A 25,649-nucleotide genomic window follows, 5' to 3' on the forward strand; every position below is an offset into this window, starting at 1 on the left:
CACTAGTTGTAATTTTTTTCTTGTGATGAGAACCTTGAAGATCTACTCTCTTAGCTATTTTAAATATATAATACAGTACCGTTAACAACAGTCATCATCTGTACAATATATCCCCAGAACTTATTTATCATATAATGGAAGTATGTACTTTTTGGCCATCTTTACTCATTTTTCCCACCCTCAAATCATGGAAACAGTTTTTTAATGAGTCCAATTTTCTGACTCTACTAAGCACAAACCTGTATCCATCTCCATATTTCTCACTGTTTTTTTCTCTTCTGCGTCTTTGTTTCTCTCGCCGAGCTTCAATTCGCCGCTTTTCTTCTTCTTCATTTTTAGGATCAGTTTTTGCTAGGGGATCAGACAAAAAAAAGTTAAAACTAAAAATCACTTCTCCATTCTCCTTTTCCAGTCCCCAATTCATAAACTACAGACAGATGATTTATTTGGTGGTCATTATCTAAATTGAACTCACCAGAAAAATCAGAGTTTGAGATTACTCAGTATTTCTGAAACTTCATTCACATGAATACCTTCCTCATAAATTTTGTCTATTTACTTCTCACCTATGTTTATTATTTGCTACATTATTTTTCTCTAGACCCACTCATTTTTTCTTTTCTTCATTTTAAGTAATAATATCCACATTACCCAAAATAATTTTGAATTATCACACCTTGGCAAACATTTGACAAATAACCCGACCTTGCATGAAAGTGGAAAAACAGTGAGCACTAGAGAGAGCGCCTTGGATGCAAAAACTCAATATTAGAGCAGCTTTCTTAAAATTTATTAAAATGAATAAACTCTAAAAGCAGGTTCTTCCTCTTTTTCTCAAAACATGTCTTAATGTGAATATACAAAAATATGTACTATTTTAGCCATTTCAAAGTGTACAATTTAGTGACATTAAGTTTATCACAAGGTCATGCAACCATCACCACTATTTAGTTCCAGAACTTTTTAAGCAGTCCAAAGAGAAGTCACTAAAGCACCTGGTAAAACTACTAATCTGCTTTCTGTCTCTACAGATTTTCCTATCCTAGATATTGCATATAAAAGGAAGGATACAATATGTGGCCTTTTTTGTCTGGTTTCTTTTATTTAGCATAATGTCTTCAAGGCTCTTCCATGTGTTGTATCATGTATCAGTACCTCCTTCCTTTTTAAAGCTCAATAATATTTCATCGTGCAAATACATCACATTGCCTTTTCATTCATTCATCTGCTGAGGAACATCTGGATTGTTTCAACCTTTTGACAACTGTGAATAATGCTATGAACATTTGTACAGTTTTTGTTTGAATACTTCTTTTCAGTTCTTTGAAGTACATATGTAGAAATGGAATTGTTGGTTCAAATGGTCAGTCTACGTATAATCATTAGAGGAACCACCAAACTGTTCCCCACAACAGCCACATCATTTTACATTTTCATAGTAATGTATAAGGGTTCTAATTTGCCCACATTGTCATCACTTGTTATTTTCTCTTTTTTGTTAAGACCATCAACTTCATATGTGATAGGAAGTGATATCTCATTGTATTAAAGAAAAAAAAGGTTCTTTCTTATAATATAGTTAATTTTAGACTTTAAAAAAAACAACAACTCATCTGCCCTCAAACTTTTCCTTTTATTCACTGTTTATCCTTTTGGATTACCTTTGGAAAAATAGCTAATACAAAATCATGAACACCTGGGGATTCATGAACTTAACAATAAACAAATATTAAGTATCTGCTATGCATACAGCAGGATGTCTCAAAACCATATAAAATCAATACCTTAAAATTCAATATCTAGATTATTTTTCATCATTTTATAAGAGGTTAAACATATGTTCCTATTTTATTAACCATTTTCAACATCCTCTTTCAGTTTCCCTCAAACCCTCACTCTATGGAAAAAATTGGTTGTTTATGACCTTAAACTAAAGGCAATTTCATTTTCCTTTCACATGCTAAAACTGATATACACTGTACCTCTATCCAAACGACTGAATATGATTCCTTTCCTACTGCATTTCAACAAATCATACAGTCTATATATTATAGCGTAGCAAGACTTCTTATTCCTGAATACTCAGCGGTTACCATTCAGAATGCCCACCTCATGCCTGACAGTGAAAGCCTGATTTGACTACAGAATTTTGGTCATTCTTAAGTTATATACTACACTACTCTCAAGTTTCGTTAAAAAGAAAAAAAAAAAGTTAAGTCACATATATCTGCTTTAGTGACAAATAAGTATCTATATCAAATTTTGTAATATTTATTTAACTATACCTGCAAAATACACCTTTGAAATCTATCCCAAGAAGATCAACTGAATTGCCTATTCTAGTAATAGTTAGAGTACACAATTCAGTAAATAACAATCCATCAAGTAACAGTATAAAACTTATTCCTACTAACACACACTTTAATCAGGTTTTCAGAATTCCAGAATATTGTTATTTTTTTACTAAATAATATAGATGTCCAATGCAAAGCATGGCAGGAAAGTAGATTTAAAAATAATATTTAAAGTGTTACTGAGTTTTGGATTATATTCATAATTTTGAGGAAAAATCCAATATTTGCAATTTCAAATACCATATTTTTTATATGATACATTAAAATGTCTATAATGTTGTAATTATAAAAAAAAAGTTGTTTTACATAAGGATAATATAATACAAAGTAATCTTCCACTACTATCACATGGAGCTTTACCTGAAGGGTCTCTAGAGTAAGACTTGCCCCGAATAAACCCTGGCTTTGCCAGCTGTTTGACCCAGGCAGCAAATTTATCTGTTCTGTTCCTGTGTTTTTCAGCTGTAGGGGTTTGGTACACTGCCTACACCTGAGCAGGCTGATGTGAGAATTACATAAGCAATGCCTGTTAAGCCCTTTAACACACTGCTGCCTAGTGTGCAGTAAGCATTCAGTTAAGTGCTAGTTTACTAACAATTGATACAATCCTTTTGTCAAGTTGGATACATTTATTAATCCTGAAGCCATTTAAATAGAAATGAAATTCAAAGAACAAAACAAATATACTGTCAGTATCCAAAAATATACAAAAAACATATTTTAAAGAGGACTTATCCAGGCCTCCCTGCTTCTTCCCTTCCACCTTCTTTTTTAAATAATTATTTGAAGCCTATCATGACTTGTTTGGAGAAGGCAACGGCACCCCACTCCAGTACTCTTGCCTGGAAAATCCCATGGATGGAAGAGCCTGGTGGGCTGCAGTCCATGGGGTCGCTAAGAGTCGGACACGACTGAGCGACTTCACTTTGACTCTCCACTTTCATGCATTGGAGGAGGAAATGGCAACCCACTCTAGCGTTCTTGCCTGGAGAATCCCAGGGACAGGGGAGGCTGGTAGGCTGCAGTCCATGGGGTTGCATAGAGTCGGACACGACTGAAGCGACTTAGGAGCATGACTTGTTTAGCACCTCCAACATCAAAGGAAGTAATAAATTCATCTTAACAATTAATGTATCTTATTTTTTAAACTGGATGCAAAGATGTTTTAAAAACTAGATCACAAAAATTTGAAAAATTTATTCATTGCAATGATCTTCACCTTGCCCAGGCCCAATAATAATAGGTAATCCAATATTAATTCTAAAGAGGAGAGAAATTTTTAATCCCTTGTAATGTCAATTTGGAAAGATAAAATACTTTTCAATCAAGGCAAAAATAAAATAAATATAAAAAACAAAATTCAGTGTACAGTCAAAAATAGGTAAAGTATCTGTTGTATAGTATTTGGTATTATGTTTTCACAAAGAATGCTGAAAAAGACATTTCCTTACCTTTTATTTATGTATATTCTTGACAATCTATTTTGATCAAATACACTTGATTTCATTTAGAGATATATTACAAAGTTAAATAAAATACAATAACAGAGAAAGTAACAATAATCCAGCTCAAATGTTTAAGATTTATTAAGACATATTTCATACCATATGATTCACCCTTTTGAAGTATGTAACCAATGTTTTTCAGAACATTCACAGATATGCACAAACATCACCTCAATCAACTCTAGAACATTTTCATCACCTCACAAAGAAATCTGGTATCCTGTTATTTATTTCTCCCTATATACCCCCACAGCCCAAAGCAACCACTAATCTACTTTCTAACCCTATAGATTTCTGTATTCTAGACTTTCAAATGAAAAGAATCATATATGTGGACTTTTGTGACTAGTTTCTTTCATTTTATTAACCTTTTCAAGGTTCATTTAAGTTCTAGCATATATCAGTAGCTCATCTTAAGGCTGGAAAATATTCTACTGTATGGATGAACCACATTTTGTTAAACCATTCATCCACTGATGAGCATTTGGGTTGTTTATACTTCTGGCTACTCTGAATAATGATGCTATGTGTATCCATACATAAATTTTTGTGTAGATATATGTTTTCATATTTCTTAATACATACCTAACAGTGGAACTACTGGATCTTATGGTAATTTGTTTAATCATTTGAGGAATTGTTTTCCCAAGTGCCTGGACCATTTTACATTCCCACCAATGGTATATGAAGATTTCTCCACATCCTTGCTAAGGCCTGTTATTATCTTTTTGATTCTAGTCATTCAGGTAAGTAAAAGTGGTCAATCTCACATGGTCTTGATTTTATTTCCCTGCTAACTAACTGTTGAGCATTTTTTATGGGCTTATTGGCTATCTGTATGTCTTCTGGGGGAAAAAATGTCTGTTCAGATGCTTTTTTCAAATGGGCTATTTGTCTTTTTATTGAATTTAAAAATTCTATATATTCTAGATACAAGTCTCTTAGAGGTATAATTTGCAAATGTTTTCTCCTTCTCTGTGAGCTGTCTTTTCACTTTCTTAATGTGTCCTCTGAAGCACAAAAGTTTTTAATTTTGATAAAATCCAGTTTCATTGTTGTTTGGTCAGTAAGTTGTGTCCAACTCTTTTGCGACTCTGTGGACTGTTGCCCACCAGGCTCCTTTGTTCACAGAATTTCCCAGGCAAGAATACTGGAGTGGATTGCCATTTTTCTTCTCCAGGGGATTTTCCTGACCTAGGGATCAAACCTGCGTCTCCTGCACTGGCAGGCGGATTCTTTACTGCTGAGCCACCAGTGAAGCCCGAAGTCCAATTTACTTGTTTTTCATTTGGTTGCTCTTTCAGTGTCAGATGAATTTCTTGCCAAATCCAAAGTCATGAAGACTTACTCTTGTTTCCTTCTGAGAGTTTTATAGTTCTAGCCCTTGCATTTAGGTGCTGTATGTTAGTTTGTGCATGTGGCTATTCAGTTGTTCCAGCAGCGTTTGTGGAAAAGACTATTCTCTCCTCACTAAATAATTTTGACATCTTGGCTAAAAAAAAAAAATTTTACCATAGATTTATGAGTTTATCTCTGGACTCTCAATTCTATTCCATTGATCTGTATGTCTGTCCTTGTGCCAGTACCACTCTGTCTTGATTACTGTGGCTTTGTAGTTAAGTTTTGAAATCATGAAGCAGTAGTCTCTCTGTTTTCTTCTTTTTTTATGATTGTTCGGCTATTGTAGGTTCCTTGAAATTCCCTATGAATTTTTGAATCAACTTGTCAATTTTTGCAAAGAAGTCAGGTGACATTCTGACAGGGATTGGGCTGAATCAGTAGATCAGTCTCGGGAGTATTACCATCTTAACATTAAGTATTCTGTTCTGTGAACATTTATTTAGTATCCCATTTATTTAGATCTTCTTTAATTTCTTTTAACAAGGTTTTATAGTTTTCAAAGTGTAAGTTTTGTACTTCTTTTGTTAAATTTATTCCTGAGTATTTAATTCTTGATGTTACCATGAACTGTTTTCTTAATTTCACTTTCAGACTGGCTCTAAATTTTTAACAATGTAAAAATGGAAGTATGATTATCTCTAAGAATAATGTCCAGAAGACAAAAGGCAAATTAATTTTCTAGAATACATATCTTTTCCTGGCACCAAGGGCAATAAAAAATTTCTTGCCTTTGACCTCATGAAGGCAATTCTATGTAATGTAGCATACCACTTCCTCAATAATTATCCAACAATAAATATAACACCCATGAATCAAAATCATGTGTAAGATCTTTTTAAAAATATAGATGTTCTGGTCCCACCCTAAGTCAAGATTTAGGGAAAAGGGGTGAATCAGGGCCTGTGAATTTATAAGTATCTTGGTAATTTTGATATCCATGACTACAGATCTAATTTCTACAACTGTAATTATTGTACAATTTGTCTACAGAAACATGAAAAAATTACTTAAATGCACTGAGTTAAAAAAAATAATGAAAACTGCCTTAAAGCACAACAATTATGTTTTCCAACTTACTGGGTGATTTGCTGAGGCTCATCTTCTCCACAGGTTTTGCTAGCTTGGGTTTCTTGATAAAGGTTCCACCAGGCTTATTAAATGGTTGCATCATTTTTCTCTTTATTCCTCTTGCAGCAGCAACTGTCACATTGGTGGGTTTATTTTGATAGTCAACAACAATTCCAGGTCTATGAATGCTTCCAAAATCACTCATATGCTGCAAATTTGTGAAATCAATAAATATTAGCACAATATCCAAAGAACAAGTATGAATTCATATATAGATTACATTTTATCTATCTAGAATTTTTCAAATGAAAATTCCTCAGAATGTAACTAAATTTTACAAGTCCACTCTAAATACACTGAAAAACTCTGTAAATTATTACAGGAACTCAAATCCAGTGAATCAGTATTTTTATTTCCAGAAGAACAAATATGGATATTTCCTATTGTCTGATTATGATTCAAAATTACTTGAGATCATAAACAACGTTATGTGCCTGTCAGAATATTACCACTTGTACAACTCTCTGACAACTCCTCTTCAGAGTTCCTAATCGATGTTTTCCCATGAAAAGACCTTAAAAGAAATCTTTACTTTACTAAAACCTGGCTTAAAACTAAGATACACAAAGAAGACCATATCTGAAGTTTGAAGTTAAAAAAGATCCAGAAATGATTTAGGATTTCTCCCTGTTGAAAAAGGGATGAGAAGGCGAGATGGAACATTAGTATGAAATAGGAGAGTTAAAGCATAACCATGCATCAACTTCCAAGACACACTTCAGATCAAGAATTGCATCTGACGTTCCATTCACATTCTTACCTAGAGAAACATATTCTCACCCAGAAGCCCAAGAAGCAAAAGTTTACAGACGAAGAGTCATGCAACCAAACGACTCTTTGTGTCCTTTCTTCTCGTCGTTAACAAAACCCACTACACCAAGAAGCCACATGTTCATACAAATTTATTCTACTAACCTTACTTTAGAAGATAAAGATTGAGGAGTAATCTGAAGAGAAGGATCCAATGGGAATTGTACAAGTGAAGATTAAAAAGGAAAGACCTATTGGTTCATCTATTTCATTAACAGGAAGAAAGAAAGAAAAGTCCACTTCGACTAGAATGGTGGAAACAATACCTGTTTTTCTATCATGAAAACAAAATTGGTATTTGAAGTCTCTTTGAGGAAAAAAATCGTTTGCCTAAAGTAATATACAGCATGGAAAACATTAAGAGTTTTCCAAATTTTCAAACTGGAGTAGATTTTCAATTTCAAAATCCAAAGCCTATTATCCCAACTATTTTCAATTAATCTACAACCATAAAGCATGGTAGAACAGCAACATACTAGTTGCTTACATTTGTGTATTATGCTTAGGAATACCTATCTAACCTTGAATAAATTAAGTGTTTCCAGGTGATTCAAATAGTCATATCAGAAAAATCTTTATTAATTATCCATTAAAGGTGCAATGCATTTTACATAAGTAAAGAGTAACTGTTATAAATGCAAAATTTCTACACAAGTATGACAAACTATGCTGATGTACCAAAGATTAGTGAGCAGTCAAAAATATGTGCCCTACTACATTTTTTTAATAGAAGCACTTTCCTCTGCAAAGAGAATATTAAGAGCAACTGACTTCAAAAAAAAAACCAAACCAACAATTCTTACATGATGGCAAAAATACAATATTCTTTATAAAATCAAACTACATAATAACTCCACAATCTATGTACACTTCCTAGGTAAAATTTCTTGTCAGTCAAGTTACCTAAGAATGTAAAGGCATAATCTTTATACTACATATCCTGAAATTAAATATTTGAAGACTAGCATATTTATTCATTTAAGCAGTAATTTACAAAATATTACTTCCTGGGAAGAAGCCATAGACATGTTTCTATAGGGAAGAAATTATTTCTCAATAGTAAAACTAGCGACAGAGTTAAGACAGAACACCCAGCAACAGAACATACTGTAAGAGAGTGAGTTAGCAAAATTATACTGACCACAAATCATCTACAATCTACTATACATATCAACTTCTTCACCATGTAAACCTGGCTAAAGTGCCCTCAGCTATCACCAACTGTTAGTCTCTCTTGTGTTTAATGTGAAATATGAAGCTTTGAAGAAATTCTATGTGCTGGAGTTAAGCAGCAAAGTATATACGTTTTATCATACATTGCACCTTTAACCTACTCAGAAACTCCAAAAGGGTTCATTACCTTTAAAATAATCCAAGAACTGTCCCACTAGCAAAACTGCTAGTGTTTACAAGGAAAAATGCAACTCCTTTTAACCCCTTTTAGACCAAACCTAATATCCTCACCTTTTTAATAAAGGGAGATTTAGCAAAACTATATGAACAGTCATCTCACACTGCCATGTATTTTCTGAGGTACTGGGAAAACTTTTACAGGCAACCTAAAAATTATGCTTCTGACTCAGCTTTTGCTTCAAAATACACTGGGATGAACAGTGTTTATTCTAGTTGAAAACCATGGTCTTGAAAGGGTTTAAAAGAGTGACTAGTGAAAAGAATCTGAAAAGATTCTGTTGTACTTACTCCTCGGCCTCGGCCTCTGCCTGTTGATGGTCCTCCAAAAGCATCATAGTTTCTGCTTCCAAACGTACTTTCAGGATAAGCAGGCGTTCCTCTCCCCCGAGAGCCTACAGGTGCAGGCTTCATATGGGGTGAAGAAAAACTGCTGTAGGAAGAGTAATTCTCTCTTCCTCTGTCCTCCATAAACCCAGGCCTCAATTTTGAACGGGAGTAAGGTGCTTCCCAGCTAGACCCGCCCTGGTTTCTACCTCCGAAAGAGTCAAGGCTATTCCGGTAGGAGCTCTCAAATCGACCACCATAACTACCTCCGAAGCGGCTTTGTTCGGGTTCATTAAAACCATAGCCAGATCTGTACAGATCTCGCCCACCCAGAGAAGACCTGGAGTCGTAAGACTCATAAGGTCCAAACCTGGAAGAGTTGCACAGTGAGGGAAAAAACAAAAGTAAGCTTACTAATGTTAGACAATTCAAAAGACAAATTATCAGATGACATTTATCAACTAAAATTCATTTATACCATACTGGTTTGCAGTTCTACTTTTATTCACACTTGATTAGGGCTGGGCAGTTCAACATGAGACCAGATAGAAAGCTATCTGAGTCAGTGTTTAAATATGAATTGAGTTAAGTAACCTTAGCTTAAATATCTGCTTTTTGGCAGCTTTCTATTTTATTAGAAAAGATTTGTCTGTCATTATTTAAGCCCAGCCCTAGTCTTGGAAAAAGTCATTTGTTAAAGTTCACAGACTACTCAAACTTTCTTTTGAACCCATCTCTAATACTGTAAAATACAAAATATTTACAACATTTTGGCTTTCAATAGGGACACAAATTGAAGACTACAAGGATGTAGGCTACTTGTCACACAGAAGAGATCCTTTTGCACCCCCAATAATCTATATGACAAAACTGCTTCATTATGTCTACAGCAGTCAAAATTGGGAGAATTATCTGGTTATAAAATTTAACAACCTGCTAAACTTTGGTTAACGTTAATAATCAATTCTTAGTCACTTTTCACTTGTATACTAATAAATCTACAAATCTAGAAAAATAAGCACATAAAACAGAACATAAAAGACCACCAATATATACCCTTTGCATATGAATTTTCAAGGCAGATTAGAAAGAATACATGTTATAATGTCTTCAATTATTTGAAAAATTATTCCCTATTATCACATGAAATTATCACATAAAGCTATTCTAAAAAAGGGAGCACACAGTCTCCACAAGGTTTTAATAGAGTCAACAGAAGAAACAAATCATACTTCTCACCAAAGCATGGATTACAAAAGTTGCTTATCTTACAACATAGTTTTATAAAGGCCCACAATTACATGAGATAAATTATAACATCTACATAGTTCACACACATTACATTTACAATGTAACAGGGCAGCAACTGATAAAGTAAAATATTTAAACGTATTACATTACTTCAAATATTTATCACTAAATAGAAGGCACTTTACTTCTGAATCCTAGTAACCATATAAAAATCATTCCTCCTTCCAACTACATTTTTCAAAACATCTATCACATAAGCAAAATTGTTGTATCTATTTTTCTGATTTTTCTCTACTATAAACCATAATGGCACACTTAAGCAGAAAAAAGGAAAGTAAGTATCATTCAATCCATCCTTAAGGAAACCAGATCCTTCAATTTATGAAGAAGGACAATACTTTCAAAAAGTTTCCTAACTAGTTTTACTTATATCAATATTTCATAGGAATCTCTGCACCTCAAAAATCTCTGCGCCTCCTTGGCCTAAAATGTGGTCAACCCTAAAGCCTACAGCAGTTCAGCTAGGTTTAAGCTTTACACAGCATCAACAATGAAACATAAGTACAATCAAAACTGTACTGCATTAAAATAAACAAAGATATTGTACTCATTCATGGCTTTAATATAAAGCTCCTTGTCTAGACCAGAAGTGTTTCTGGCATAAGTAGAACCTGCCAATAAATAACCTAAACATGATTTAAAGAATATTTTTATTATTACAATATGCTCCTGTAACTCACATTAAAACTAAAATTAAAAGAATAACTATCTTAAATGTTTCTTACAAACTGAGTGTTGCTAGACAGATTTGGTTAACTTCATTCTAGTCAAAGACTGCTTTGCTACTCTATAAAGCACTCCACATTAGTGAATACATTTTTGAAAAATCATAAGAAAAAGCTTCACAAATAATATTTCCAATAATATTTTTATATCATTTGTTTAGGGCATTTTGACTGACAAGGAGTTAAAAAAAAGTCACTGCTAAAGACAGAAAATCTTACTCTAGTATAATGAAATAATGGTTTTCCTGAGGTTTTCCTAAAGTAATGTCTGCCAATGATGTCAAGACAGTTTTTATAACCACTAACACCTTTAAACATTTAAGGTGATTATTCAGTTCTAAATATAGTTTAAATATCACAACATGCCTAAAGAATACTTAAATTATCTAGAATCTTATAGTCATCTACTTATTTGGCCAAGTGATGAAGCAATTTACCTGCTACCCCCACCACCACCACTGTGATTGTCCATGCCATATGACTGGTTTAGGTAGGAGTCCATGGATCTTTGACCCCCATAGGATCCATGGCCATAGTCACGATCCATCCCTATAAAGAGTTTAAAAAGAAAAAAAATTAAATGATGCTCACCTTTAGTGGCACTCAAAAGAAGAATTTTTAGATAAATATCCTTGAATGCCAGACCTCCGTAAGATCCAGGGCCATAATCACGATCCATTCCTAAAAGACAGTCAATAACAAAAGGTCAATAAAATACCATTCTCAGTCACCTGAAATGATAATTCATTGTTAACATTAGCTAAATTCACACTAGACACTGAGGGAAAAACCATACAGATTATAATCTACTGAAAAACCAGATCTGCTAATGAAACCTAATTTTTTTTAAAAAAGCTATCAACTAAAAAGTTCTAAATTAAAATTATCTTCAATTTAGCCAATATTTACACAACAAGGGTACTACCATAGGGTCCTATGTCATATAATCTACTGAAAAATCAGATTTGCCAATAAGACCTGATTAAAAAAAAAACATCAACTAAAAAGTTCTATATTAAAATTATCTTCAATTTAGCCAATATTTACATGACTAGGATACTACCATAGGGTCCTATGTCAGGTGCTACAATGGTAAATAGTTAATAATTCCTATTCTCAAGAAAATAGGGTATTTAAAATATTAAAAGGAAAAAAATTTTTATAGTATCATTTTCTGCATCTGCTGCTGCTGCTGCTAAGTCGCTTAAGTCGTGTCCGACTCTGTGCGACCCCGTAGACGGCAGCCCACCAGGCTCCCCGTCCCTGGGATTCTCCAGGCAAGAACACTGGAGTGGGTTGCCATTTCCTTCTCCAATGCATGAAAGTGAAAAGTGAAAATGAAGTTGCTCAGTCGTGTCCAACTCTTCACAACCCCATGGACTGCAGCCTACCAGGCTCCATGGAATTTTCCAGGCAAGAGTACTGGAGTGGGTTGCCATCGCCTTCTCCTTTCTGCATCTAACTCCTCTCAAAACATCTAAAAATCCGAGGCAGCCTCATTTTAAATCTGACCAATTGAAATCAGTTCATACACTAATTGAAATAGATATTTTTAAAAAGTAAAATCAGAATGGGGCCATTATGTGGTACTCTGCATATAAATAATGACTCAAATATTTAAATCCTCAAATACTTTGAATAAAGAGAATGAATGTGAATTCTAACAATGTAAACACTAAAAAAATTAAAATATAATCAAAGCACTAAGTGTTTTATTACAATTCCTATAATTCCACCTACATCCCCACCTCTCACATGAAAGAAAAATACAACAAAAAAGGTAATAAAATGAATTCACTATGATTATAAAATTGAAAAAATTTAAAAACCATTTACAATGTGTTTCCTATAAAGTCCTTTAAAAGTCTTCATTTATCACCCTCTCCAAGTTTTATGTACTAAGAGTATACACAAAGCAAGTACATTTATTTTTATTTTTTTAAAAACACTAAATTTAAATTATAATTACATAAATATTCTGGTCCTAACAACAAAATCTTGCAACTTTAAACCTGAAAGCAACCTAAATGATCAAATTTAACCTTTTCATTTGATAGATTGTGGAACCAAAAAGATGAAATGATTTTCCCAAAGTCTTATAAATATCCACCACTTTAGCTTCGCACTGTTGCTTCTACATGAAATGCTCTCTCTACTGCCCAAATAGTAGCTTACTGAAATTCTTTAATTTTTTAAAGTCCATTTCAAATACTAACCCTTACTGATGTTGTCTCAATTGATTATCTCTTTCTTTTGAATATCTGCAAAAGTCTGTAGTTTTTACATGGTGTTTACGATACTCTGCCTTATACAGTATTCTGCTATCTGTGGCCTCATTTATTTAATCTTTTTTTTTTTTTTTTGACTGCACCACGCGGCATGCGGGGTCTTAGTTCCACAACCAGGGATCAAATCCATGCACCCTGCAGTAGACGTGTGTAGTCTTAAACCACTGGACCTCCAGGAAAGTCCTGTGACCTCACTTTAAATGTACACTAGTCTGTGGTCAGGGTCTCTTTTTTACTAGTTTTTTATGGACCCCAGGCCTGCAGGTTTCAATAGCCTGTTGACCACTAGTTGCCAGGACCCTTTCAGGGGATCCACAAGGTCAAACTATTTTTATAAACATTATTGATACTAAAACATTATTTGCCTTTTTCACAGTGATGAAAATTTTTCTGCATTGATGATACAAAACCACTCATTGGTAAAACAGTTTTTGCTATAGCACAGATCAAGGCAGTGACACCAGATCACACTAGTATTGATAGTTGTATTGCACACTTGCAGTAAAAAAATAAAATACAAAAGATAATAAAAATAATAAAATAATCTTCACTTAAAGAATGTCCTTGATGAAGAAGTAAAAATTGGCAATTTTATTAAATCATGACCTTTGTGTATACTTTATGATATTCTGGATAGTAAAATGGAAAGTATACATAAAGCAATTTTGCTGCATATCACTGCATAAAGTTTCATTAAGTGCCGTAGTTCTCTTTAGGAAAAGCCACTGAATTAGCCATTTTTTACAAGGAATACTGTTTTTACTAAAAGGAAAGACTGACATTCAAAAACTATGGCTTTCAGACTTGAGCTTCTGGCAGACACTTTCTCAAAAATGAAGTGGAACTGTCACTTCAAAGAAAACAAGTGATAGTATTTGTTGCCAAAGATAAAATTCAAGGACTCATGTGAAAATTAAAATTTAAAACTTGAGCTTGACAGTTTCCCAATACTTAAAAGGCTTTTCTGATGAAACTGACACTGGTATTACTGAATATAACTTTTTAATTTCTACAATAAAATCTGCCAATATTTGAAAAATCTGAATAACTCTATAAACCAGTATTTTTCAAATAACTAATACCTGATATTACAGGATTACACATCATAAAAAGATCCATTCAAAGTACAAGGCATACCAATGGATTTTAATGACAAAAAGTTTACCAATATAAAAAAGTACTAATGAGATATTCTAAATGTTTTTTGTCTATACTAAGACTTGAAATCAAGTTCATATTAAGACAGCACACCTCAATTCAGACCATCCACACTGAAAGTACTCAATAGTCATACACAGCTAGTGTCTACTAGTGTCTACCACACAGATAACACAGTTCCAGACTAATAAAAGTCATTTGTCTTTAGAGTTGATAAGTATACAATGTAAGTTGCTCATAACTCTCAAACAGAGAACAATTTCGACATTAAGATGAAGACTTCAAAATAAAAAGCTTTCCTCTAAAAAGTATTAAAAAGTAATTTTAGAGTTAGATTCAGTTAGGTACACAAAACAAAAAAATTTAAATTGCTATTTCTGCTAATTTCTATTTTCAGTCAGCAGAGGCTGCCTTTGGATACTAAATCCTTCAGTTTTTTGATTCTGTATATTTTTACTTCACTACAAAGTCATAAATTACTAACATTTATGGAACACTCACCTTTTCCCAGGCACTAGAGAGTACACAAAGATTAATAGAGCTATCTTTACACAGAATGTCTTTTGGTTTTTTGTTCATAGTACTGTCACTAATCAGTTAGTTAAAAAGGAAAAGAGTAAAAGTCTTTGTAAGTACTGCATATAATCAGTGTTGATTATAGGGATAGAGTCTATAAGAGGACCATGACCATTTACATATAAACTAGATTCTTCCAGGTTACTGAATGAATTTAAAAATCACTTTAAAAATAAAGTTATTAACACTATAACATATCTTTACTGTTAATAGTAAATGAGAACAAGGATATACTGTACAACACAAGGAATACTGCAGTATAACCTTCAAAAATTGTGAAACACTGTTATACATCTGACATATTTAGCATTCCATCAATTATCCCTGAATAAAATATATATTAAATAAGAAAGCTATTCATTCAAAATTAATCTGACATATTTTAAATCAAATCTACTCTACTGATTTGATTACACCCTTCTGGCTGAGCTGGTAAAGAATCACAATGCGATAGACCTGGAATCAATCCCTGGGTTGGGAAGATTCCCTGGAGAAGGGAAAGGCTACCCACTCCAGTATTCTGGCCTGGAGAATTCCATGCACTACAGTCCACGGGATTGCAAAGAGTCAGACACGATTAAGCAACTTTCACTTTCACTTTTCATAAATGATAAGCTCAACAAATGTTAAGTTCACTTATAATTAAATCACACGAGGTGTGGGGTAGTATGAAAAAAACAACTGACATGATCAAAATAACTAACAAGTTGGGTAGCACTAAGTAGCGAATGAGACCACTTTTTATCACCTCCACACTACTATCATCACGGTACAGGCCACCAGCATATCTCACCTACATAACTGCAACAGCCCCCCAGCTGATTTTCCTGTTTTCATTTCTGCAACCTTTCTGTTCATTCTCAAGAAAATGGCTAGAAGAATTGTGTTAAAGTGCAAGTTAAATTATGTTCAATGCCCAGTACCTTCCAATGGCTTCCCAACTTACTCCAAGTAAACAAGCCTTTAGATAATCTATAAGACCCTATATCAGTGGTTCTTAACCATGGGCAATTTTGACCCCCAGAAGGGGTCAAACAATGAAAACATTATTGGTTGTCACCAAAATGAGTAATGGGTGCTGCCTGTATCAAATGACAAGAGACCAAGAATGCTCCTAAAACACTCTACAGTGCATAGGACATTCCCCCACAACAAAGAATTATCTAGTCCAAAATGTCAACAGAGACAAAGTTGATAAATCTTTCCCATCACCTCTTAACTTGATCTATTTCCACTTAATTTCATCATCTGTGATCTCCCCTTATTCACTCCACTCTAGCTATACTAGATCCCTTGCTGTTCCTAGAGTACAACAGGTATACACCCATTTTTGCACCTACTATTCCCTCTGCCTCGAATGTTCTTCCTCTGTATATGTGTTGCTCACACCCCCAATTCTTTAAGGTCTTCACTTTCTCTTACTTCTTGTGTGTGAGGCAAATTCTCTTTGCTTTCACTGACTTCTGGCTACATACACCTCCCTATTCTAACCCTGTTTTAAGATCACTCAGCAAAAATCATCTGCTGTAGTCAAGCCCATCTTCTTAAGTCACTCTGAAGCACAATGCACTCAGCCCTACCTGTGTTCCTGCTTTCCCTCTATCAGAAATGCTTTCCTTTTTTTTGTCTATCTATATAAGAAGAAGGAAATGGAGACAATGGCATGGCTTGCACCTTCATCTCCCTCAACTCTATGCTCAAGTTACCCTGTTAGCAATTCTTTCCCTTGCTAATCTCTTTAAAATTGTAACACACACACACACACACACACACACAGCTGTCCTGTGTTATTATTCTCCTAAGCAATTGCTGCAATACAATAAATATTACTTCTTGTTTACTATTTCACCCCACTAGACTGTACACTTCAAAGGCAGGAATTATTTGTCCATTTCGTTCACTACTGTATTGCCAGCTCCAATAACACTATCTAATACAAAACACTCAGTAAATATCTGTTGAATGAAGTCAAATTACATCCCTGAAATAATTTTTTATAAATTATTCATTTATAAAATGTAGATAAATCAGCCCTCAGTGTTGTCAAGCAGTGTTCTTTAACCAGAGGTGCATTCTAAAATGATTCGAAGTATCAATAGTTCTTAAAGCTGACACAGTTGGGACCATTTACCCTAAAAATTAAGATTCAAGAGGACTAGAGTATGACCTAAAGAGATATATTTTGAAAAAGCTCCACAGGGGAGTCTAACAATCACCCTTAAATGAAAACCACTACTGGAACTAAAATTAAGAGAAAAAAAAAAGTCTAACATTTAACTGTTAGGAAAAAATCTAACTTGAAAAGATATATGCACCCCAATTTTCACAACAGCATTATTTACAATAGCCAAGATATGGAGTAATCTAAGTGTCCATCAATAGATGAACGGATAAAGATGATGCAGTGTGATATGTATGTATGTATATACATGGATATATGTATGTATATACATGGATTACTACTTTGCCATGAAAAAGAATGGAATCATGCCATGTGCAACAACATGGATGGGCCTTGAGGGCATATGCTAAGTGAAATAGTGAAATAAGAATGATAAAAACTGTATGATTTCATTTATATGTAGAATTAAAAAAGAAATCAAAACAAAACAAAGCAAAACAATCCAAGCTTGTAGACATAATGAACAGATTGGTGATCGCCAGAGAAGGGGATAGTGGTTGAAATGGGTGAAGGGAGTTGAAAGGAAACAACTTCCAGTTATAAATAAGTCATGGGGATGTAATATACAGCATAGTGACTATAGTTAATAATAGTGTATTGCATATTTGAAAGTTGCTAAGAAAAGTAAATCTTAAAAGTTCTCATTGCAGGAAAACTATATGTGGTGATCAAGGGTTACCAGACTTACTGTTGTGATCATTTCACAGTGTATACAAATATGGGATCGTTACGCTGTACGCCTGAAACTAGCATGTTAGATGTCCACTACACCTCAACGTGCTTGTTTTCAAAAGAAGGTCATAACGTCAGTGACAGAAATATTTTAAGCTTTTTTTTTTTTTTCCCCCGCAATCCTGTATGTTAAGAAAATAAACTTCTGACCCTCTATGATTCTGTATTTCAAAGTCCTATATTTAGGCATAAACTCAACCCTCTGGTACATCCTAATGGAAATCATGGCCTTCTATCATTCCAAATCTTTTTGGTAAAAGTACTAGTCCTGCTCACTCCAATTTCCAATCCTGGATTCATTTTTATGCATCCCTCTCAATTTTCTACTCACTACTAGGCAGCCTGAAAGTTCTGCTAACTTTCTCAAGAAATGGCTTAATATTTTTAAAATTACTGTCATCACCTCCCAAGGCGTAAAATTCTTACACCTGAATTTATGAAACTTGATAATTTTCCAGTTTTCAATATAACCTACATGTGGATGAAAATTAAACTTCTTTTGGTAACTTTATTATATCACTCTCCTGCTCAAAAATATGTTTTCCAGCACTCAATATATATTGACTATTCCTATATGTTTAACCTTTTTAGCTGACATCAAATTTGAAGTTTCTCTAAATTCCTAGAGATGATAAGTAGCAATTAACTGCATGGTAATTATTCTCATGAAATGACACAGTCTTCTTTGTTTAGTAGTACATTTGCTTCAGTTTTATTTTGTGAATATATTACATTCTGTACAACAGTTGAAAGTTGCATTTTTCTGGCAATCACAGAATTTAATTCCACTCTCTGGGGTCCTTCATATAATGCTTTTATAACCTCTAACTGTTCCATACTCTTCTTTATGTTCTTATCCTGTCTGGCAAATCCTTAACTCTAATCTAAATAATCAAAACTCCACCCCAATTGTATTCTGCATATGTCATGATTTTATCTAGCTCTTTAGTCACTATGATGTTATACTTATATTGATAAGGCTTCTTTATATACTCTGCTGCTGCCAAGTCGCTTCAGTCATGTCCGACTCTGTGCGACCCCATGACTGCAACCTACCAGTCTTCTCCATCCCTGGGATTCTCCAGGCAAGAACACTGGAGTGGGTTGCCATTTCCTTCTCCAATGCATGAAAGTGGAAAGTGAAATTGAAGTCGCTCAGTCGTGTCCGACTCTTAGCGACCCCATGGACTGCAGCCCACCAGGCTTCTCCATCCATGGGATTTTCCGGGCAACAGTACTGGAGTGGGGTGCCACTGCCTTCTCCCTTATATGCTCTAGACAGTTCTTAATATACTAACACATTTGGACACATTAAAGCAAATGACCTCAAAAACAAGGCCAAAATGAATTATGAAAGCAGCAAATAAAACCAAGCCAATAATCCACTCAATCTACATTACTCAATACCAAAGCCTCTAATTCAACAAAAATAACTCAGCTAGTTTCTTATAACTCATCACTCAATACAGTCAGGGCCTTTTGGAATAAAGAACTCAGAATTCAAATAAAGAGTCAAACAAATCTGAATAGCCCTAAGGTTTTCTGATTCCAAATTTCCTAACTTAAATACTATACATAGTATGACAACATTAACACTAACACATCCAAAGACTAAACAATGACTGAAACAAAGCAGAATTTCCTTTTTACATTGGTACTTTAGATGGGTGACAAAAAACTGAGATGCATTCCCTTAATGTATTTTAGATCAAATGAAAGAGGATACTCACCATTAAAGCTCTGATAAGTATTTCTGCAAGCAGAGTGTGTATAATCTATGAAGACACATTTAACAGAAAGGAATTAGTGCAATATTAGCAAAAATCTTGAATTATATACCCCTTTACTAAAAACAAACACAATTTTTAAACTGCCATTAACTCAGCTATCTGCAAAAACAGGGTGTTAATAATTATATATAATTCATAGAGGAAAATATATATCCCTTTCATTTCACTATCTCCCCAAATGGCAGGTTTATCATCCAAATCATAGTAATGTAAAAATTAGTTAATAAAACCTGATATATAATTACAGCCAAAAAAGGAGATCCAGTACTGATTTACACAGCATAACAAAAGGGAAGGCAGATAAATTATATATCAAACAATGCAAAAAACAGGGACATGTGAGAATTTGTTCTATATTTTTTTTTTCCCAACTTACTATTTCTCTTAGCACTTAATTTGCTCTCTAAAGAGTTCAAAATCTTATTTGAGAAATGCACATGCATATATGTGTACACCTGTGTGTGCTATTTCTATCCAGGATATGGCATCATCACCAAAGATCGTAATTTCTTTGTCAAAACTAATTTGGCAATTGTTAAATCCTTTAGTTAATTCTACTAACAAATAGGAATTTAACAGAGCAGTCCTTTGGATACAATAGACTCCAACTACACTATACAGGATTAGAATCCAACATATTGTCAGGCAAATTCCATCCCCCAAATAAAGCAGTAGGGGTAAGGAGGGAGCATGAGACAGGGAACATTTTATCACTGGCATTGTTTACAATTTTATGCTTCACACTGTTTAGAACTGTGAGCAGATGGTGCTAATAAAAAGTAAACATACTAAGACAATGGGTTCCTTCATGGGGGGAGGGGACCATTCCCGTCACTCCCTCCTCCCACACTGGTAGTTTCTGCTGCACCTTGGGTGTTGGTACTGTCACCAAAGTTTGGTGTGAAAACACAGCAACATATTTTTAAAATTCATTACCAACTCTGGCATTTCAAATATTCAGTTTAAAGGTAACGATATCAAAATGAGTCAAAGTTCAACTAAAACAAACACTCGAGTGTGCTACTGTTAATATCTGAACTTCCTATTTCAAAGTAATTTAAAAGTATCTACAAAAGGTTATTCCAGTCCCCTTTCAAACACTTAGCTTCCCTGGTAGCTCAGACGGTAAAGCGTCTACCTACAATGCGGGAGACCCAGGTTCGATCCCTGGGTCGGTAAGATCCCCTGGAGAAGGAAATGGCAACCCACTCCAGTAGTCTTGCCTGGAAAATCCCATGGACTTTTCTGGTAGGCTACAGTCCATGGCGTCGCAAAGAGTCGGACACGACTGAGTGACTTCACTTTCATAGACTTGGCAGCTTTAATTCTTTGAGGCATGAAATCAAATCAAAGATCAAAAGATCATTTAATCAGGCTCAGCATATTCAAAGTTAATGTTCTTGGTTGGGTTAGAGGCTTACGACTAATTAGTGAAGCCATTTTATTCAGAAACGCCCGGTAACTCAGGACTAAATTCAGTTTATTCACATCCCTTTTCATGTCTCCCTAATACTGTCATTACGTACTCATCTTACCATGACACCAATCACTATAAAAGTTGGGCAAGATTTGAAGACAATATGAAAACCAAATTAATTTTATTTCGTGAGCGTATGAAACGGTATAAAGAACTGGCGTAAGAGATGACCGAAAGGTACTGCTCATTTAATTAAACAGCAGTCCATCCCAGGCGGTTGTGTGTAGGTCTGATTTTGAAGGGCACGTGATGCTGTGCCAGAATTTTGACTAACTTAACACACTGTCCAGAGAAAACGCTTTGGTTCACAGAAGCATTTTAAATTTAGGGATTAACGCCTGGGCACTGTTTGTTGGCGGATAAACATCCCACTTTGCTAACCAGAAATACCTTAATGTTCCATTCTGGATAGAGATCTACTATACTTAATCACTTACAGACGCCCTTTAAACTCATCTTAAAAACTAAGACACCAAGGAACACGATCATGAACAAGCCTCAGAAAATCCTATCTGGCGAGTAGTAACCTGGAGTTGGGGATTTACTAAAAGGATGATCTGGGTCGCTGCCCATCTGGCGAGCGCGAGCCGCGGCGGGGGAGGCCCGCTCGCCCTCTCGCCCAGAACGGGAAGTTGGAGGCTTCCTGGCAATTTGCTCGCAGCGGGGCGGGGGCCGATCTGGGGACTCCGGAGGCCGCGGCGCTCTGGGAGCTTCCTTCCCCGCGCCGAGGCCGGAGCGGAATTCAGGGTCGCGGGCCGCAGCGGGCGCCGGGCGGGGCGATCCGGGCGCGCGGGTCCCCACCGAGGCCGACTCCAGGCACCGGGCCCGAGGCGGGCAGGCGGGCGGACGGCCTCTAGGCCCGCAGAACAAAGCCCACACGGCCATCTTGAGACGGTAAACAGACCCCGGGGGCAGGCCACCCCGCCTGCCGCCCGCCGCGGTGACCAGCCAGAGGCCGCGCTTACCGTCCTCGAAGTCCATGGCGGAGGCTCGGGGCCGACGGCCTCGGCGGCGCTTGGCTAATCTGTGGCCGGAGAAGAGCACCCGTGACCCGCGGTTCCACACTACGAGTCAGCGCGACCAAGAGCGGCGCTACCGGCCCGGGAGCCGCAGGCCACAGCGAGGCTGGGGGGCGGGCCCGGCCGGCGCTGCCAGCCGCCGCAGCGCAGCCCGCGACTGGCTGGCGCGGGCTGGTGGGCGGGCCCTCGAATGGGGGCGGGAAGCAGGTCCGCTGTCACGCTCCCAGGTGCTGACCCTCTCGGAGCCGCCGAGGGGTAAGGAAGGTTAAAAAGGAGCCCCAAAGACTGGCCGGGCTCAAGGGAAAGAAAGCCGGGTTTTCTGGAAGGTCGGGCTGAAGCCCGCCATGTTTGATTCTGGCAAGAGCGAAAGGATCTGCTTGGAATACCTTCCCCCTGCCCGAACTAATATATACCACGTGCCGACCTTTCCCTTTTTATTGGCTGATAATGACTGATCGGAAAATGTAAAAAAAAAAAACAACAACAACAAAAAAACACCTTATGGAGTTTCTGCCGTGGAGATTCAGAAGGCCAGGATATTTTTAGACCGCTGTGAGCAGAGAACAAATTGCTAAATAGGAAACAGGTACGAGTGTGATCCAAGACAGAACACGGTCGAGTTCTGAATTTCAAGGTGCAAAATGAAAGTGTTGTAAAAGTTAACAGAGGGAAGATTTTTGGAAGGAGTCATCCAGAACTTGAAGAACAACCACGGGCAAACACATATCAACACATATTGATACATATTAACACTGTATTTGGAGAAGGAAATGGCAACCCACTCCAATATTCTTGCCTGGAGAATTACGTGGACGGAGGAGCCTGGCAGGCTACAGTCCATGGGGTCACAAAGACTTGGACACGACTGAGCAAGTATCACTCAGCATTGTATTATTGTCACTATGGAAATAGTGTTGAGGATAGTGGGCAAAGTCACTCGCCCATAAGACAATGTGGGAAAAGACAACTGTTTGGTCATTCTAATCCTGGCGCAGCTTGAACTCCAGGTTAGATAATATTTTTTCATAGAGCAAATCGTGTCAATGATGAGTTGATCGCAGGATAGGAAATCATGAATCAAGCCGTTTGCCCTTCTTTGAGGTCCAATGAGTTTCCAGAACCAAGTTCCAAGAAAACAGTCTCTGGAAACATGACTAAGGAAAAACTCACAGGTATACTAAGCTGTATGACTATAGCCCCAGTGGCGCAGAGGTAAATAATCCACCTACCAATGCAGGAATCACAAGCAATGCGGGTTTTATCCCTGGGTAGGGAAGATTCCCTGGAGTAAGAAATGGCAACACACTCCAGTATTCTTGTCTGGAAAGTTCCATGGACAGAGGAGCCTGGCGGGCTACAGTTCATGGGGCTGTAGTTCATGGACACGACTGAGCACAGCCCCAGGTCTGGGTAAGCCACTGTTCCTTCCTCATCTCTTTCCTTCTCCACCCTCATTGATTCACCCAGTTCTCCACCCTTACAGTGTTTTCTTCTTTTTTTTCCCTCCTATGCATGTTTTCTATTCACCAGAGCAGAACATGTTGAAAACTGAACTCATAATTTCCTCAAACCTGTTCATCTTCTTTTATTCTTTCATCTGTGAATAATGCTGTGTGAGTGGCATCATGAGCAACCACCCACTACTAATTCAGTCAAGACTCAGCCCTCTCCCATTCTCTCATCCTCAATCCATACTGAAGTCTTTCATCTGCTTATTACCTCCTAAAATGTCTTATTAATAAGTTTGCCCATGATCTCCAATTCACTGCACTACCTGAGTTAGACTCTCATTATCTTTCTCCTAAAGTGTTGAGATGGCTTCCTGAGTAATTTCTCTGCCTTTCCACCTTGACCTTCTCAGGCTCCTCAGGGCCTCAGTGATATGAAGGCAAATCTGAACGCATCATGCATCTCTATCACGGATTAGGTAAAGGCAAAGCTTCTAACATAAAGCACAACCAGCAGGGTCTGGCCTCTGCCTACCCTGCCACCTTCCTGCATTTCTCCATCCTCCTCTCTCCCCTACTCTTTCCCTATTGATTGACAATTTTAAGCTACGTACAGTTCCCAAAACACCCCAATAGTTTTTCATAACTCTGAACTTTTGCTTACGGTTTTCTCTCTGCTGCTCAGTCGTGTCTGGCTCTTTGTGATCCCATGGACTATAGCCTGCCACCTCCTCTGTCCATTGGCTTTCCCAGGCAAGAATACTGGAGTGGGTTGCTGGCCATCTCCTCCAGGGCATCTTCCTGACCAGGGATCAAACCCGCATCTCCTGCTTTGACTGGCAGATTCTTTACCACTGAGCCACCTGGGAAGCCCCCTGGTTAACCCTGCTGCTGCTGCTGCTGCTGCTGCTAAGTCGCTTCAGTCGTGTCCAACTCTGTGCGACCCCATAGATGGCAGCCCACCAGGCTCCCCCGTCCCTGGGATTCTCCAGGCAAGAACACTGGAGTGGGTTGCCATTTCTTTCTCCAATGCATGAAAGTGGGAAGTGAAAGTGAAGTCGCTCAGTCGTGTCTGACTCTTAGCAACCCCATGGACTGTGGCCCAACAGGGTCCTCCGTCCATGGGATTTTCCAGGCAAGAGTACTGGAGTGGGGTGCCATTGCCTTCTCCGTGGTTAACCCTACTCATGCTCAAAACAGTTCAAAACTTATTTCCTCTAAGAACACTCTCACATCCCACCCCTGCTCCTAGACCGCCGCCACCGCTAAGTTGCTTCAGTCGTGTCCGACTCTGTGTGATCCTATAGATGGCAGCCCACCAGGTTCCACTGTCCCTGGGATTCTCCAGGCAAGAAGGCTGGAGTGGGTTGCCACTTCCTTCTCCAATGCATGAAAGTGAAAAGTGAAAGTGAAGTCGCTCAGTCGTGTCCGACTCTTTGGGACCCCATGAACTGCAGCCTACCAGGCTCTTCTGTCCATGGAATTTTCCAGGCAAGAGTAGTGGAGTGGGGTGCCATTGCCTTCTCCTGCCCCTAGACCAGTGCTTCTCAAATATTAATGTGCATATGATTCACATTCAGTCAGTCTGGATTGAAGCTGGAGGGTCTGCATTTCTCACAATTTTCCAGGAGATGCTGCTGCTGGCAATCAAACTATACTTGGAATAAGAAGCAAGGCCCTGGGCTCTATTAAAAGCCACTCCTCTAAGTTTCCTGGGACAGCCTCTGCTCTAGAACTATCTCCTTTGCATCAAATACTATGTCTCTCCACATTAAAAGCCTTTTGAGATTAGATCCAAGTCTTGTTGGTACCCTAAGTGCCAAGCACATAAGTTTTACAATTAAAACTGAGCTCTGTCTGAGACTTTTACCTTTTTTTCTTGTTATCAGAGTAAAGAAGTGATTTTGTAATCCAAGCTCTTCAGGTCTTGGCATGAGTGGAAGAAAATAAATATTGGGTCACTTCGTGAATCATGTGCATATATGTGCGCACGCACACACACACACAC

At 37.0% G+C, this 25,649-nt stretch overlaps 1 protein-coding gene across 12 annotated transcripts in view; it reads right to left on the reverse strand.

Annotated features, from left to right (window-relative positions):
- Nucleotides 1-22,530, reverse strand: part of ZNF326 (zinc finger protein 326) — a 35,445-nt gene extending 12,915 nt beyond the window's left edge. Inside the window, exons 1-7 of one of the 12 annotated variants that reach the window (XM_055585215.1) lie at nt 22,140-22,476; nt 11,617-11,652; nt 11,409-11,520; nt 9,145-9,305; nt 8,900-9,016; nt 6,338-6,536; nt 240-351 (exon numbers count right to left, since the gene is read on the reverse strand). In XM_055585215.1, coding sequence (XP_055441190.1) covers nt 240-351; nt 6,338-6,536; nt 8,900-9,016; nt 9,145-9,305; nt 11,409-11,448 — 629 coding nt within the window. In that variant the 5' untranslated portion in view covers nt 11,449-11,520; nt 11,617-11,652; nt 22,140-22,476. Of the gene's footprint in view, nt 1-239; nt 352-6,337; nt 6,537-8,899; nt 9,306-11,408; nt 11,521-11,562; nt 11,653-19,637; nt 19,683-22,139 lie in introns of those variants that run through there. The other 11 variants (XM_055585213.1, XM_055585211.1, XM_055585214.1 and 8 more) reach the window with 11 other exon arrangements.
- Between the last annotated feature and the right edge of the window lie 3,119 nt (nt 22,531-25,649).

This window comes from Bubalus kerabau, chromosome 6 (assembly GCF_029407905.1).
Source record: "Bubalus kerabau isolate K-KA32 ecotype Philippines breed swamp buffalo chromosome 6, PCC_UOA_SB_1v2, whole genome shotgun sequence".
In the NCBI taxonomy this organism is placed as follows: Eukaryota; Metazoa; Chordata; class Mammalia; order Artiodactyla; family Bovidae; genus Bubalus; species Bubalus kerabau.